General features: G+C 43.5%; 1 protein-coding gene across 2 annotated transcripts; it reads left to right on the top strand.

Moving 5' to 3' along the window:
* Positions 1 to 1,291: 1,291 nt before the first annotated feature.
* LOC309551270 (UPF0669 protein C6orf120 homolog) lies at positions 1,292 to 16,746 on the top strand. Of its 2 annotated transcripts, none has more exons than XM_082251795.1 (2): positions 1,292 to 1,334; positions 16,141 to 16,746. In XM_082251795.1, the coding sequence occupies exon 2, from the start codon at positions 16,168 to 16,170 to the stop codon at positions 16,726 to 16,728; it is 561 nt and encodes a 186-aa protein (XP_082107921.1). In that variant the 5' UTR covers positions 1,292 to 1,334; positions 16,141 to 16,167; the 3' UTR covers positions 16,729 to 16,746. The 2 variants fall into 2 exon arrangements, with proteins under 2 accessions (XP_082107921.1, XP_082107920.1); XM_082251794.1 differs by lacking the exon at positions 1,292 to 1,334 and adding an exon at positions 1,499 to 1,572.
* The last annotated feature ends 501 nt before the right edge of the window (positions 16,747 to 17,247 follow it).

Below are 17,247 nucleotides of genomic sequence, written 5' to 3' on the forward strand. Positions count from 1 at the left end.
GATAACACTCCTTGCTGGGAAAGATGTGCAAATGCACTACAGGGGACTCCTCCTATATCCACTTGATGGTGGACACTGATTGAGTACAGGTGTGTGTGGGGGGTGGGGAGGGCTGCTCAACCCCTATAGTCTGGTCAGACCGAATACATAATAAACAGGCAAAAAATTTGGGGGAGCATTGAGGTGGGTTATAATTGTCTGCTGGGTGTTATGTCGATATTGGGCGCTCTTTAGGTATGGAATGCTTGCAAACTGCGCATGCGCGAGACATACAATCTTCTAGTATGCGTTCCACTCACTTTGCGACAGGTGTTCTGTCCATATGAAATGCTTGCTCTCAAATAGCACATGCACATTTAAAAAAATCTGCTGCTTGGTCGATATAAGTACTATACAGCCCTATGCTGAAATCAGACTTGGCAACATCGCCTTCTTCAATATCGGACGGCCTGTATCGACAAAACAGCGCCCCTTTCTTTATATGCCGCTCGTAGCTGCGCATGCGCTATATTGACAGAACGCCGTCGCAAAGCAAGGGTACGGGACGCATACCTGAAAATTGTCTCACGAGCATGCGCACTTTGCGAGCGTCCCATACCTACGGAGCGTCACTTATCGACATACCACCGGTGTAACGTGAGAATTACCTACCCCGTGAGAAAAACCTACCCTCGTCACTTCCGGCCAGGAACAGCTGAGCAGCGCAGCAGTGCGCATGCTCACAGCCCCGGATACCTAATGGAACAGCTGAGGAGCTGACTAGTGCGCATGCGCACTAGGATGAAAAGATCACGGTGTACCGTGAAAAAACCTACCGACGCGGCGGTTACATAAAACAGCTGGGCTGCAATACGAGTCATCTCTGCTCCTGTCCCTCTCACTTCCCTGATCTTGGCTAGTAAATATAAAAGCGGCTCTCGGCTCCGTGATTTATGTTCTCATACACCCGCCGCCGCTTTTATATTTACTTGCCGAGGTCAGGGAAGTGACAGGGACAGGAGTGGAGATGACTCGTATTGCAGCACAGCTGTTTTAATGTGACCGCTGCATTACATACAGTGCCGTGCACCGGAAGTGACGAGGGGTAGGTTTTTCTCACGGGTAGGTAATTCTCACGGAACACCGTGATACTAAGCGTTCGCTTAGTATCATGACAGTACCTAGTGGAGTCGCCAGGGGTCACTATTACTCTTTCTCGAGTGCTGAGTCTTGCGCCGGTAGGTGGCGCTGGCGGGAGTTTGTTAGGAACCACAGAGGTGAGCGGTCTGGATGATAAAATAACGAGTGAAGTGAAAGTGCGTGTGAAGAGAGTGTGACTACACCTAAGGAATGTGGTAGGTTCGTGCTTGTATACAATACGTTCTCCGTAAGGCATGTGTATAGGAGGAGAATAATACTGAAAATACATTTATTGGATGTGGATAGAATGGCGTCATAGAGCTAAATAAAACTCCGGTATTTCTGGCACTGCCTTCACTTCCTGTTGAAAGTTTCCTCACTACTTCCGGTGCTGGGCTGTCCGGCAGGCGGGACGGTGTGATTCCTGTGTGGGGGGTGAAGGGCTTCTCTCTGGTGAGTGCTTGGCCTTTTATTGTGTCTTCCCCTCCCCCTCCTCATTTCCAGCCCGCGTGCGTATCACCACATAACTACCGAGAACATGGCTGACTGACACTACAACTGATAGCCTAGACCCCGTCCCCTCACACCTGTCCCCGCATTGTACCCTCACACCTGTACACCTGTCCCCACATTCTACCCTCACACCTGTCCCCACATTCTACCCTCACACCTGTACACTTGTCCCCACATTCTACCCTCACACCTGTACACCTGTCCCCACATTGTCTCCTCACACCTGTCCCCGCATTGTCTCCTCACACCTGTCCCCGCATTGTCTCCTCACACCTGTCCCCGCATTGTCTCCTCACACCTGTCCCCGCATTGTCTCCTCACACCTGTCCCCGCATTGTCTCCTCACACCTGTCCCCGCATTTTACCCTCACACCTGTCCCCGCATTTTACCCTCACACCTGTCCCCGCATTTTACCCTCACACCTGTCCCCGCATTCTACCCTCACACCTGTACACTTGTCCCCGCATTGTCTCCTCACACCTGTCCCCGCATTGTACCCTCACACCTGTCCCCGCATTGTACCCTCACACCTGTCCCCGCATTGTACCCTCACACCTGTCCCCGCATTGTACCCTCACACCTGTCCCCGCATTGTACCCTCACACCTGTACACCTGTCCCCGCATTGTACCCTCACACCTGTACACCTGTCCCCACGTTCTACCCTCACACCTGTCCCCGCATTGTACCCTCACACCTGTCCCCACATTCTACCCTCACACCTGTACACTTGTCCCCACATTCTACCCTCACACCTGTACACTTGTCCCCGCATTGTCTCCTCACACCTGTCCCCGCATTGTACCCTCACACCTGTCCCCGCATTGTACCCTCACACCTGTCCCTGCATTGTACCCTCACACCTGTCCCCGCATTGTACCCTCACACCTGTCCCCGCATTGTACCCTCACACCTGTCCCCGCATTGTACCCTCACACCTGTCCCCGCATTGTACCCTCACACCTGTCCCCGCATTGTACCCTCACACCTGTACACTTGTCCCCGCATTGTACCCTCACACCTGTCCCCGCATTGTACCCTCACACCTGTCCCCGCATTGTACCCTCACACCTGTCCCCGCATTGTACCCTCACACCTGTCCCCGCATTGTACCCTCACACCTGTCCCCGCGTTCTACCCTCACACCTGTCCCCGCGTTCTACCCTCACACCTGTCCCCGCGTTCTACCCTCACACCTGTCCCCGCGTTCTACCCTCACACCTGTCCCCGCATTGTACCCTCACACCTCTACACCTGTCCCCGCATTGTACCCTCACACCTCTACACCTGTCCTCACGTTCTACCCTCACACCTGTCCTCACGTTCTACCCTCACACCTGTCCTCACGTTCTACCCTCACACCTGTCCTCACGTTCTACCCTCACACCTGTCCTCACGTTCTACCCTCACACCTGTCCCCACGTTCTACCCTCACACCTGTCCCCACGTTCTACCCTCACACCTGTCCCCACGTTCTACTCTGTACACCTATACAACTAAAGAGACACTGTCCTTACACCCTACTCTGACAGCTGTACAATATATCAATGTTCCTCAACTCCGGTCTTCAGGGCCCACTAAACGGCCAGATTTTGAGTATTACCTTGGGGAGATGCAGACTAGAATACTGCAATCACTGAGCAGCAAATCATATCATCTGTGATGTAATTTAGTTATCTTGCAAACCTGGCCTGTTAGTGTGCCCCGAGGGCCAGAGTTGAGGACCACTGCAATATATAAAGCCTCCTGCACTCAGGCAATAATAATTGTACTAATGTTTATTCTCACAATCTTGACAGATACTAAGCAAAATGTTCTGTAAAGACCCTAAAATAAATGTGTACATAAAATTATTCACCCTCTTCTCCATTTGCTTTGGCAGTGTTGCAGTATACATACGTGTGCATAAATTACTGCGCCCAGATGTAAACGTTTCTATTTTTATTATACAGCTTTGCTGTATTACTGATCTTTATGCAGCTGTGTGCATTGTTCTATAGACAACACTGCATCTGTGTTCAGATCAGTCATTTGTTTTTATTCCATTGTGTAAGAGGTATAAGCCTGAAGAGACTTTGTCCTCACACCCTACCCTGACATCTATACAGTCCATGAACCTGAAGAGACCCGTCACCACATCCCACCCAGACAGCTATATTCTCTATAAGCCTAGAGAGATTCTGTCACCACATCCTACCCGACAGCTATATTATCTATAAGCCCAGAGAGACCCTGACAAGCTATATTCTATATAAGCCTAGATACCCTTACCGCTGTATTATCTATAAGACCAGAGAGACCCTGTCACTACATCCTACCCTGACCGCTGTATTATCTATAAGACCAGAGAGACCATTAGGGCTGCAACTAACGATTATTTTCATAATCGATTAGTTGGCCGATTATTGCTTCGATTAATCGACTAATCGGATAAAAACCTAAAAAAAAAAGTGTATAATTTAGTTAATATTCTTGAATATCTGTATGCAGTGGTAAATATAAATATCCAGCTATATAGTTGGATATTTAATCCACTCTGAAACAGATATATGTATTATTAGAGGTTTAAATGTGGTACATATCAGACTCCGAAATCAATATTTTTAAAAGACCTAAAACACTGTTTTGCAAATTTTCAGACCAGATTTGTATATAATCATGATAGACTCCCTTAATAATAGGCAGGTAGCTGGATACAAGCTCCCTGTGCCTGCTGTCACTTATGCTGGTAATACACAAACTAAATTTTTTTTAGAAAATTTTTAAAAACATTCATCCGATTTTTCTAACCATTAGTGTATATTGGTGTCCGGTGTCAACCACAGTGACAGGAAAATTTGAAAGAGCAGAATAGAAAACTTCTGGATCAAACAAATCTTCAAATAGTGTATGTGGTTTTTGCTCAGAAGTTTTATTCATTTTAAAATGTATTGTTAAAAGCAAGTGGAATTTTCAAACAACACTCGTCCATTCAACAAATATACAAATCATTTTTGAACAAATATAGATGCAAATATTTTTGTCCAAAAATCCAATACATGTATGGGAAGCAGAAGACCTTTAGTAGCAGCAGTATGCTTTTTTTTTTTTTCATGTGTATGTATATAAAAAAAAATATGCCCAGAAGTCGGATATGCAGGATATTTTAACTGGGAGTCAGACATGAAGCTATATGAAGGGTGTAGGGGGGGAAATAACATTTATATATTAAAGTAGTACTAAAAGCTGAGACTTTTTTTTTTCATGGATATAATAATTTTAAATATAATGCACAATACTAATAAAATTTTACTTTAAATGTAATTGTAATGCCTTATAATCACCTCTAGTCTATCGGCCTCCACCTTCTCTGGGTTCAGATGCTGATCTTCCCAGCACAGAGCCCTTACAGTGATTGTAAACGTTGGATTCTTTTCTTTTTAACAACAATCTTGTCATACTTATCCTCTCTGTGTAATGATTTTTCACAGAGCAGCACTGATTCTCCTCTTCTGCCCCCCCCCCCCCCATGGCACTTCCAGCCCCTTCTGCCTTCAAAGTGCCCCTATAGGAAGCAGCAAAGTATAGTACTGTACAGAGTGTCCCTATAGCAAGGTTAAAAAAACCTCCGCCTTTAGAATCACTTGGTTCCTTCTCTTGCCCAGGACTACATTTCCCATGAGGCATTGCTCCTCACACATTCACAAGTTCTCTGCCATCTACATACATTACATACATGTATGGATGGTTTACTGAGCTGTATGTGTGTTGCACTGTATTTTCTGATATGTAAACAAATAATGCATTCTGTATGAAGGACAACTAATCGGCTGACGATTAATCGATTACGAAAATAGTTGACAACTATTTTCATAATCGATTAGTTGTTTCAGCCCTAGAGACCATGTTACTACATCCTACCCTGACAGCTATATTACCTATAAGCCTAAAAAGACCCTGACAGCTATATTGTCTATAGGCCCAGAGAGACCCTGTCACTACCTCCTACCCTGACAGCTATATTACGTATAAGCCCAGAGAGACCGTGTTACTACATCCTACCCTGACAGCTATATTACGTATAAGCCCAGAGAGACCCTATCACCACATTGTAATATGACAGCAATAAAGTCTATAAGCTTGAAGAGACCCTGTCCCCACATCCTATGCTGACAGTTAAACAAGCTAAACCTAAAAGACCCTGTCACTACGTTCTACTCTGACAGCTATATTATTTTTAAGCCTAAAGAGTCCCTGTCACCGCATCTTACACTTACAGCTATAAAATATAGAAGCATGAAGAGACCCTGTCACCACATCCTACTTGTGACATCTATGCAATCTATAAGCCTAAAGAGACCCTGTCACCACATTCTGAACTAACGGCTAAATAAGTTATAAGCTCAAAGCATAACTGTACCCAACAAAATTGATGGTATTGCAGATTACTGTTCCTTATTTTTCCATGCTTTTATTTTTTCAGACCTTTTTCCTTCATTTTTAACCCAGGAATCCTGCCATTAACACACTCCCTGTCTCAGGGTGACAGCTGTACTGCATAACACCTCCCTCCTCTATATCAAGGGAGGTGTTTTGTAGTCCTTGGAGTTTGCAGGGAACAATGCTAACTGATAACAGTCCAGTGGCAGAAAGCACAGCAAGTTACTATCAGGTACCCACTCCCACTTCTGAAATTGCTAAGGCGATTCCACTGAAAGTTTTCCCCAGTCCCCAGGAGGTTGCAGGACTATACACACAGTGCAGTGTTGGTCATGCAGGTGCAGTGGGAAGCTGGCTGTGAACCCGCAAGGAGTCACGGCCGGATTCCCACAGTTAGCATGCCAGCAACGATGACCCAAAGACCAGTGAAGAACCAGCCCAGGTGAGGGCATGCTGGAGTATTTGTAACTGACTTATTTTTTTTTTTTTCAAAGAGACCAAAGAACCACTTTTATTGTACATCATTGGAAGCCGGCTGTCCATTCCGAGTTGTTGCAGCAGGCCCCCTGATAACATGCTGCCAGGTCCACCCTCTAGCTGTTGTTTGTACAAGCTGCTGCAGTGTTCTGTTCTGGGGTGTGTGACATGGATATCCCTGGAGGCTGCAGGAGCAGGGATACATCATTAGTGCCAGGCAAGAATGGCAGCAGGGGTGGACTCTGCTAAAAAAAAAAAAAAAAAAAAAAAAAAAAAAAGATAACTTTCTTGAATTGGGGGGGGGGTAAAGTGGGTGAAACAGGAATTCTGACTTGCCTGTAAATTATCTTGGAGTACAGTACTGGACACAGATGGGTTATATGTGGCTACTGTCAAGTCATTGGACACTTAAAAAAAAAAAATCTTGTTAGGACCCCAATAGAATGCATCCATATAACCTTGTCCATTCTGTGAGAATCCAGTTTCTTAGCAAGCATTAGGAAGTAATGAATACACAGAGAGGGGCCTGTCTCCTTTACAGTACTCCTGTACAGGACACAGCTAGAATTCGTAGACCATATGTACCTAAGGCAACAAATCCGGGAATGGGTAACAACATAGCAAAACAGAACTGCCAACAGGCCCACAAGCCAAACAAGGGTTAAGGAATCTAAACTAAATACTCAGATAACAGCTTGAAGCACATTGTACTGAAACTCACATCACCAGAGGCCTGAATGTCATCTGGCAGACCTCGAAAAATGTGTAAACAGAGGAGCAGGTGGCAGCCCTGTAAATCTGAGAAGCAGATCCTTGATACTGATAAGCTCAAGAGATACCAACAGCCCTGGTCTAATGGGCTGTAATAGGAAAAGAAGGAAATGGGTTCCTAAGGGCATGAAGATTTTTTGCCTAGTCCACCTGGCAATAATGGAGTCGGAAGCAGGATGCCCTTTACGGGGGCCCACAAGTAGAGCAATGCAGGCAATGTATGTCAATTTCCTTGTTCTGTTTTGGGGCAGAAGGAAGGAAAATGTCCTCATTGACAGGATAGAGACCACCTTATGGCGCTTTTCCACTGCATGGAACCGTACCGGCTCGGCACGCTTTTGTGCTTTTCCACTGCGGTACCGCATGGTATAGGGTCGGAACGGTTCGGTACGGTACGGTATAGGTTTGCTTTTCCACTGCATGGAACCGAACGGTACGGTACGGCTCTGAAAAAACAGTACCTACTCGATTGTGGTTCCAACAGGTACCAAACTGGTACCATATCCCACAATCCTTTGCATGCAGTCACTACTAGCCACTGATTGGTCAGAGAATCACACCCATCCCGTTGTTATCCCACCCACTTAACTTTAGTACTACTTTAGTGGAAAAGCAAACCTATACCGAACCGTTCCGACACTATACCATGCGGTACCAGCAGTGGAAAAGCAAGCAGGGCCGAGTAGAGCCGAGCCGGTACTTGCAGTGGAAAAGTGCCATTAGATAGGATTTGGACTCAAAAGCACCTCTTGCTAATATAAAACCAGAAAGTGCTCTTTACAAGAAAAAAAAAAAAACGATCAACTCTGAAACAAGTTATGGCCCCTAGGAAGGTCTTTAAGTGGAATGTCTGTAATTGGTTTTGGGGGCGGGGGGGAGGCATGCAGAACAGAGAACACCAGGTTGAGATCCCAAGGGGACACGGAAGGTCAAAGCGGGGCTGTGTGTGTGTGTATATTAGGCTTGTGACGGTATCAGATTTTCATGCTGCGATTAATTGATTAAGGTTTTGCCACGGTATACGGTATTATCACGGTATTCTATTATTAAATTTAAATTATTATATTTCCACCTCACTTCAATTTCATTGCTGAATTTAGGGGCTTTGGTTCACTTATGCACATTATTATATAGTCAGTCAGTACAAACTCTGTGAACCAGGCCTAAAATAGGTCATCAAGCAGTGTCTGGCCTAACTTGTGATAACTGGTCCTGGCGCTCGGCTCCGATCCGATGGCCTGGTCATTAAGAGGGCAAATCCTTGTGGTCAAGAAGTGGTTAAACCTGAAGGAGGTGTTGTTTATAAATTACTTTACTATCGCTTTAGGCCTGGTTCACATGTATGCGGGTTGGTGGTTCACATGTATGCGGGTTGGTGGTTCACATGTATGCGGGTTGGCGGTTCACATGTATGCGGGTTGGCGGCCCACATTTGCACAGGCATAGCAGCCCATTGATGTGAATGGGCTTGAGCTGCTATGCCTGCGTTTTCAGCTGAAAAAAGGTGCATGCAGAATTTAAAAAAATGCAGTGGCCATGAAATCCATCCTTCTTTTGCACCATGCGACTTACCTGCCTTTGCTGCACACGCAAACTGTTTTTAAATGCTGTGCCCACGTATACAAAAAATGCAGAAAGCTTGCCAGAGCAGGAACTGCAGGTTAGTCGCATGGTGCAAAAGCAGGATGGATTTCAAGGCCACTGAATTTTAAAAAAATGCTGCATGCACCTTTTTTCTGCGGAAAATGAGGGCATAGCAGCCCGTTCAAATCAATGGGCTGCTATGCCTGTGCAAATGTGGGCCGCCAACCCGCATACATGTGAACCGCCAACCCGCATACATGTGAACCGCCAACCCGCATACATGTGAACCAGGCCTAAAGCAATAGTAAAGTCATTAATAGATAAAAACACCGGTCCTCCTGCAGGTTTAACCACTTCTGGATCGCAAGGATTTACCCCTTTAAAGACCAGGCCATCGGATCAGAGCGCCAGGACCAGTCATCACCAGGTAGGCCAGACACTGCTTGATGGCTATATAATAATGTAATGTGGGCTGCTGTGTGTGTGTGTGTGTGTGTGTGTGTGTGTGTGTATGTGTATATGTATATGTATATATATATATATATAATATAATATATATATATATATATATATATATATATAATTAGGGATGCACCGAATAATCGGCGGCCGAACATTATTCGGCCGAAAATAGAAAAAATAGCACTTTCGGTGTTCGGCCGAATAAGTCAAAAGGCCGAATAATTTTGTGCCGAATAATAGGGCTGAACGATAGTCGATATGATATTGACTATCGTTCTGTGGCCGTAGGCGATATTCATATCGCCCAGGTCACGATATTTACAGGGGGAAGGGACTCGAAGGAGGACAGGAGGACTCACAGACTTCCGTGTTAGGCAGGGGAAGCCGGGACACTTCAGCGGTGAGCATACATACATTACTCACTCGTGCACTGCAGCCCGCCCCACACATTCAGTGAGTCTTACTCTCCTCCCTAGTTTTTTCAATGGCACATTCAGGAAGCCAATCACGCCGTGATTAGCTGCACAGCGAACCAATCACGCGTGCCTGCACACCTGATTGGTTCCGCTGTGCCGCTACTCACGGCGTGATTGGCTTCCTGAATGTGCCATTGAAAAAACTAGGGAGGAGAGTAAGACTCACTGAATGTGTGGGGCGGGCTGCAGTGCAGGAGTGAGTAATGTATGTATGCGGCTGTGCTCCTTTCCAGGCTCCTACTAGTCCACCTCCAGCCTCCTACTACCACCACTATGAGAGACTGTCTGTCACTGTATAATCTGATCGAGTCCACACTGACACTGACTGACTGTCACTGAGTAATTGATGTTACCATATTAACCCTGACCTGCCCAGTGCCCTGTATCTGCAATTAAAATTTACAAGGCTGCCTGCATGCTTCCTGATTTCCATTCCCAGCATCCTTCCCAATCCCTACAGTGTCACTAACATTAACCCTATGGTACAAGGCTGCAGTGTGCACTGAATCCCATTCCCTACAGTAACATTTAGAGAGAGAGAGACGTGAGAGGACAAGAGAGAGACATGAGAGGACAAGAGAGAGAGAGAGAGAGACATGAGAGGACAAGAGAGAGAGAGAGAGAGAGACACGAGAGGACAAGAGAGAGGACAAAAAATTGGCAAAATAAATGGAAAAAATGCAAAACACCGCGTTCGGTATTCGGCCTTCGGCCAAACATTTTATTATTATTCGGCTTCGGCCAAGAATTTCATTTCGGTGCATCCCTAATAAATATATATAATATATATATATATATATATATATATATATATATATATATATATATATATATATATATATATATATATATATATATATATAATATTAGAGCTGCACGATTCTGGCCAAAATGAGAATCACGATTTTTTAGCTTGGAATAAAGATCACGATTCTCTGTGTAACAAAAAAAAATTGGGATAACTTTACTGTTACGTTTTTTTTTTTTTTTTTTTATTCATTAAAGTCTATTAATTGCGTTTGAAAGACTGCTGCGCAAATACAGTGTGACATAAAATATTACAACAATCGCCATTTTTTTTCTGTAGGGTCTCTGCTAAAAAAATATATAAAATGTTTGGGGGTTCTAAGTACTTTTCTAGCAAAAAAAAAAACGGATTTTAACTTGCAAGCAACAAGTGTCAGAGAAAGGTCCAGTCTTTAAGAGGTTAAACTTCCTTTCTCCCTGGCAGAGGGAAGGAAAAGATACAATGTAAACATTTTTGTTTATAGTTACTGGGAGAGCTGTGTGAGTGAATGAGTCATCCAGCTCACTGAAATGTATCAATTCACAAGTCAGACCCAGGAGCAGATAAACTCGGTATTTTAAAAATGCCACAATAACAATACCGTGGCTATGCAATACCGCGATGTATCGAATTACCGAAAACCGGCATATGTCTAGTGTGTGTGTATATGTATGTATATATATATATATATATATATATCTCTGCCTGGCGGCCCAAAAAAAAAAAGTCGCCACCTGGAATCAACTAAACTAAGCATGCAGTAACTATCTAGTTACTGCATGTGCCCAAAGAATGAGGTTGGCTGACTACCTGAATATACTGAATGACCAGGTTATTGCATCAATGGATTTTTTTCTTCCCTGATGGCACGGGCATATTCCAAGATGACAAGCCAGGATTCATTGGGCTCAAATTGTGAAAGAGGAGCACAGTGCATGTATTGGACACCAGAGTCCAGAACTCAACCCCATTTAGAGCACACACTCTATTACCATAAGTATTGGGACGCCTGCCTTTACATGCACATGAACTTTAATGTCATCCCAGACTTAAGCTGGATACACATTTATACAACTTTTTGTTGTTAGATTTCCTTTAAATTTACCTTCAACTATGTAGTGCAAGGGCCTGCTTGATTGCATTCAAATTTAAAGTATTTAGGTTTGACCTCATATTATATGGTTTTGGTAAATCTAAAGGAAAAAAATCTAATGAAAATTGTATAGTGTGTATCCAGTTTTAGTCTGTAGGGTTCAATATTGAGTTGGCCCACACTTTGCAGCTATAACCGCTTCAACTCTTCTGGGAAGGCTGTCCACAAGGTTTAGGAGCGTTTATATGGGAATATTTGACCATTCTTTCAGAAGCAAATTTTTGAGGTCAGGCCCTGATGTGGATGGGAAGGCCTGGCATGCAGTCTCCGCTCTAATTCATCCCAAAGGTGTTCTATTGGGTTGAGATCAGGACTCTGTGCAGGTCAGTTAAGTTCCTCCACCCCAAATTTGCTCATCCATGTCTTTATTGATTTTGCTTTGTGCACTGGTCCAAATCGTTTAGTGGAGGGGGGATAATGGTGTGGGGTTGTTTTCTTTTTCGTTCATCGATGGACACAGCGCTACATAAATCATAACTAATGGGTTATATTGCCTACTCCAGGAGTAGGATTAGGCAGAACAAAAAAAAAACCTGGCTATGCCCATGGGCTGTCCTCAGCTAGTATATAACCCCCCTCTCTGCTCTAGGTAATCAGTTTTAATTGGTCTAGTCAGGAGTAAGGACCTAGGTTTCCGGCTGGGATCTCTGGTCCTAGCAATTTTCTCCTTCCTTACATCTTTTTTTGTCTCTGGAGATCTACAATCAACTGCTGGGCGACAGGCTGGATAATCTAGATCCAGTGGTGCCCCCATCCCAGTCAGCGTGAGCGTGCAGACTGCAGCTACGTGCTAGGTCGGCTGTGACATAGCCTCACGGACAGAGGCTGGTCCGTGAGTTAAACGTCTCCTAGGGTCGCACATGACCGGGCTTGGATTTGAGTCGCAGCGGTCCCTTGACTGACAGCTCCCCCTACTTTGTTGACGAGGAGTTCTGTCTGGAGTGTTACCCACGTTCCCGTGGCATTCACATATTATCTGCTCTCTGCTATATGGATGTGCCGACATTGGCACATTAAAAAGTGAGTGTACTATCCATTAGTATTATCCATTGGTCTGTTTCCATCCGATTGCCCTATAGAGGAGAGCGGGGTTCTAGTCATATTTATGTGTAAATTTAGTATCAGTATTTTTTAAAATAAAGCTTGGTGGTTTAAAAAAAACTGGCTCCTAACTTTTTTAGCTGGCTCCTAGATTTCAGGCAAATTTGTCAAGCCCTGGTCTGGATGCATTTTCATATGTAGTTTTTTTTATATATGTTTTTTAACTGGATGGAATTTTTTGCATTATATGAAATACTGGTATTTATTATTTAGAATATTTCCCGGTAAAATAGTCTATTTCAGTATAAAAGGTGAGTTTACTGCAAAAATAGGTCTGAAATTCAAGAGTTGATTGGTTGTAAGAACATATCTGCTGCTGCTTAGACTTCTGTTACATTAGGAAAGCTATTGGAACGCTTAGTGCCCATGTAAGAATGCGCAGTAGGTATTCTCGGCCGTCGCTTCCGGCTGCAGAATCTGATAGGTAGCGGTATTCTGATAGGACACTGGCATCGGCCAGAGGACAATTAGGGGTTCGTAGGGACAAGGTAAGTTTTTTACTACAGGGTAATCCCGAGTGTGGCTCATGGTTACCGCTTTTGGTACTGAAAATTAACCCCGAGCCACACTTGGGATTACTGCCAGGGAGGGTAAACCTTTTATTTTTCAGAAGGGGCTCCTGTGACCCGGTTAAGACTCCTGTGTCCTGGATAGGGGCTCTTATGTTTAGCCTTGGGTTATTTTCCCCACCCCTCATTTTCCTTTTGGCACTGCTTTTGGACGTCCCACTAGTTATGATTGATGAACGAAAGAGAAAATGGGATTTTTGTACTTGCCGTAAAATCAATTTCTCTGAGTTCGACGGACACAGCACCCACCCCTCTATGGAGCTCTGATACTTCTAAAGGCCCGTACACACGGTAAGAAAATCTGATGGGAAATTTCGTCCGCCGACCGATCTGCTGATTTTCGGATTGTTAATATGGAGCTTTCGACAGCCGACTCCGACTTTTCGGACGACAAAATCCTGATTTTCAGGCTATATAATTTTTGTCGTCCGTCAAAACAATGTCCGATTTTCGTCTCAGTACAGATTTCAATGGAAAAAAATCTTTAAGAGCAAGACTAGGCATGCTCCGAGACGAAAGAACACATACAAAACAATCCAGCACCTGACATCACTTCTGAAGTAGAATTCTGTCGTATGGGAAAATTTGTATGAAAATAACCTCTTCACTTTCCACATCAGACTAGCATGCCACAAAAAACGGACGACAGATCGTTCGATAATCTGATCGTGTGTACGGGGCTTTATACTGCTTGCTACTAAACTGATTACCTAGAGCAGAAAGGGGGGTTATATACCAGCTGAGGACAGCCCATGGGCGTAGCCATGTGTTTTTTGTCCTGCCTAGTCCGCAATAAAACCCAGTAGTTATAATTTATGAAGCGATGTGTCCGTCAATTAACTCAGAGAAATAGATTTTACGGTAAGTACAAAAATCCCCCCCCCCCCCAAAAAAAAAATACTTTGTGACCTAAAGTATTGAAACGATCTCCGATTTTATTCTCTAAAGTCTCTCTGCTGAAAAATAAAATAAAAAAAAAAAAAGTTTGGGGTTCTGATATACTGATTTTAACTTCTAAACAACTTGTAAAAGTGTCAGAAATAGGCCTGATCCTTAAGTGGTTAAAGAAACCTTCAGCATATGAAAAATATATTTAAAGAACTAAAAATGCAACAAAGATAATTGAGTATCGGCTCATATTATAAATGTACTACATTAAAAAAATAAATACAGGTTTACAATCACTTTAATTGATATACTGTACTGGTTTTAATGACAAACATATCATACTTGCCTGCTTTTTGTGATGGTTTTGCACAGAATAGCCCTGATCCTCCTCCTCGGGTCCCCTGCCAGAACTCCTGACTCCTTTCCCCTGCCAAGTACCCACTATTGCAAGCCACTTGCTATGGGGGCACTTGTGCGGGCTCGCTCCTGAGGTGTTCTCTGTGTGTCCATTGACACACAAAGTTCTGTGTAGACCGCCCCCCCCCCCCCTCCCAGCGCTGGATTGAGATTGGGCTCAGGTAAGTATAGGGGGGGGCTGCCGGTTATGGTGGGGAAGATTTCGCAATGGCACAGTGGGAATGGTTCCACAATTCACATTGAATGTGTAGAATAGGGAATCAAGTCTTTTTTTTTTTTTTTTTTTTTTTTTCTTGAACCTGCTGATTGAGGGAAAAGAAAATAATCGATGTATGGCCAGCCTAAGTCTACAGATAAGGAATTTTTTCATCTGCATGCTTGTTCTAAGTCCCTGACTAAGAAAGTATAAGTCAATGTTACAGCATAACTATTGCAGCCAGTTTTTATTAAGCTTATTTTGTAATCTTTCTATAACATGGTTAAGCCAGAATGGTTGACTGCTTTTGGTAACAACTAATTGTGTGCCTATTTTCTTTTATTAAATCAGCCTGACCTGGAACAGCTATGGATAAGGATTTCCAGCTTTTTCATGAGTTTCTTAATCTTTCTTGTTTCAGTTTAGTGACGCAAAGTACTGAAGCTAGAGGCAATTGGCATCAGCATTGAGAGCCCTGTATTTGGATTTAGTTTAATCACTCCTGTACCCATAAAGCCTTGCTTCCCCTGTTCTTAAAGTGTTTCTTTTTTTGGGTCTCCTTCCAGCAGTCCTGGCTACTCCCAACCCCCCTCCCCCTGCTGAGTGCTGCCAATAGCAAGCCTCTTGCTGTGGGGGCTCCCAAGCCAGTTACACATGGAGCATGGCTTGGTGACTACAGATCTAAAACCCTGAAAGGCTTTTTACCTTCATGCATTCTTTACATGAAGGTAAAAAACCTGTGCAGAAGCCCCCCTAATACTTGCCTATGCCCCATTGCGATCCAGCCATGTGCATGAGTGCCTCGACTTTCCCTCTTCATTGACTGAGACACAGGCAATCACAGCCAGTGAGCCAATGAAGAGAGAAGGGGCCGAGCAGAGACTTGGGAGCTCCCATAGCAAGCTGCTTGCTGTGGGGGCACTTTGTAGGAGGAAGGGGCCAGGAGCACCTGCAGGTAACCTGAGGAGGATCGAGGCTGCTCTGTGCAAAACCACTGCATAGAGCAGGGAAGTATGACTTGTTTGTGTTTTTTTTTTTTTTTTTTTTTTTTCTCTTTAAACTAAGCCTTTCATACTATTTTAATGCATAGAATGCATTAGGGTAAAAAAAAAAAAAAGGTTGAGCCTTTAGAACCACTTCAAAGTTACATATTAACTTTACTGTTGCTATATTTTATAATGCTAAATATTAATTTTTTTCTCCCATAGGATGTTCACATTCAATTGCTTAGAGAGATGGTGTCATACCAGAAAAAGAGCATTTTGACGCTTTTTGCCTTGCTCTCGTTATTCATCATAGAGTGCTTCTGTAGTGAAGAAATTCCAGAAGAATGGATGCTCCTACATGTTGTCCAGGGACAAGTAGGGGCAGGAAATTACAGCTATCTGAGACTAAACCATGAAGGAAGGATTATATTGGAGATGCAGAGCTTGAGAGGCGATGCAGATATTTATGTCTCTGATGCAACCCTCAACCCCAGTTTTGATGAATATGAGCTACAATCTATGACCTGTGGCCTGGATGTTATAGTTGTGCCAGACCACTTCAAGCGCCCTGTAGGGATTGGAATCTATGGCCATCCTTCTCATATAGAGAGTGAATTCGAAATTAAAGTGTACTATGACCCAACAATACAAGATGACCCTTTTACTGACGCATCCTATGACCCAGAACAGATGGAGGCAAGTCATAAAAAGCAGCGACAACCCCAATTCGATGCATCTCATGAAGAAGAATCTGTGCTACAGACTATTCTCATAGGGATTCTCAAGATAGTCCTAGAGATTCTCTTTTAAGTGCTATTATTATTATATTTCTATACAGTTCAACAAAAATGAGATTGTTTTTGTAATTAAAACTGGAATTTTTCCATAAATAAAGGATAAGGTTTAGGATGTATGCATTATAGCAGTCGGCATGTTTTCCTGTACTGGCACATTAACCACTCTGAACTTAGCAACCAGAAGGGATCAACCAGTTATTTTACAATAAGGTTTCTTACTACTCAAATACCTGTGGATGGTACCGGGCTTTAAAACTCCAAGGCAACATCTTCTAAAAAATACTATATTTTATTAGGTGCCATATCTTTTATGGGATTGCTGGTTTATTTGCTTACACTGGCTAGAAACAATTTTGTAATTTTTTCTTTCTGAGAAAAAATGGTAATATAGACTATTTTAAAGGAGATGTGTATATATTTTTCCTAATGAATAAATATAATTTGATAATTTATATTGTTTTTACAAATCAAATATTACAGTTTGCAGGCTGGTATCTGTAGACACCCAATGTTTTGTACTGGGAATAAAGTG

The sequence above is a fragment of the Pelophylax lessonae genome, assembly GCF_965119305.1.
Source record: "Pelophylax lessonae genome assembly, chromosome: 3".
NCBI classification, from domain to species: domain Eukaryota; kingdom Metazoa; phylum Chordata; class Amphibia; order Anura; family Ranidae; genus Pelophylax; species Pelophylax lessonae.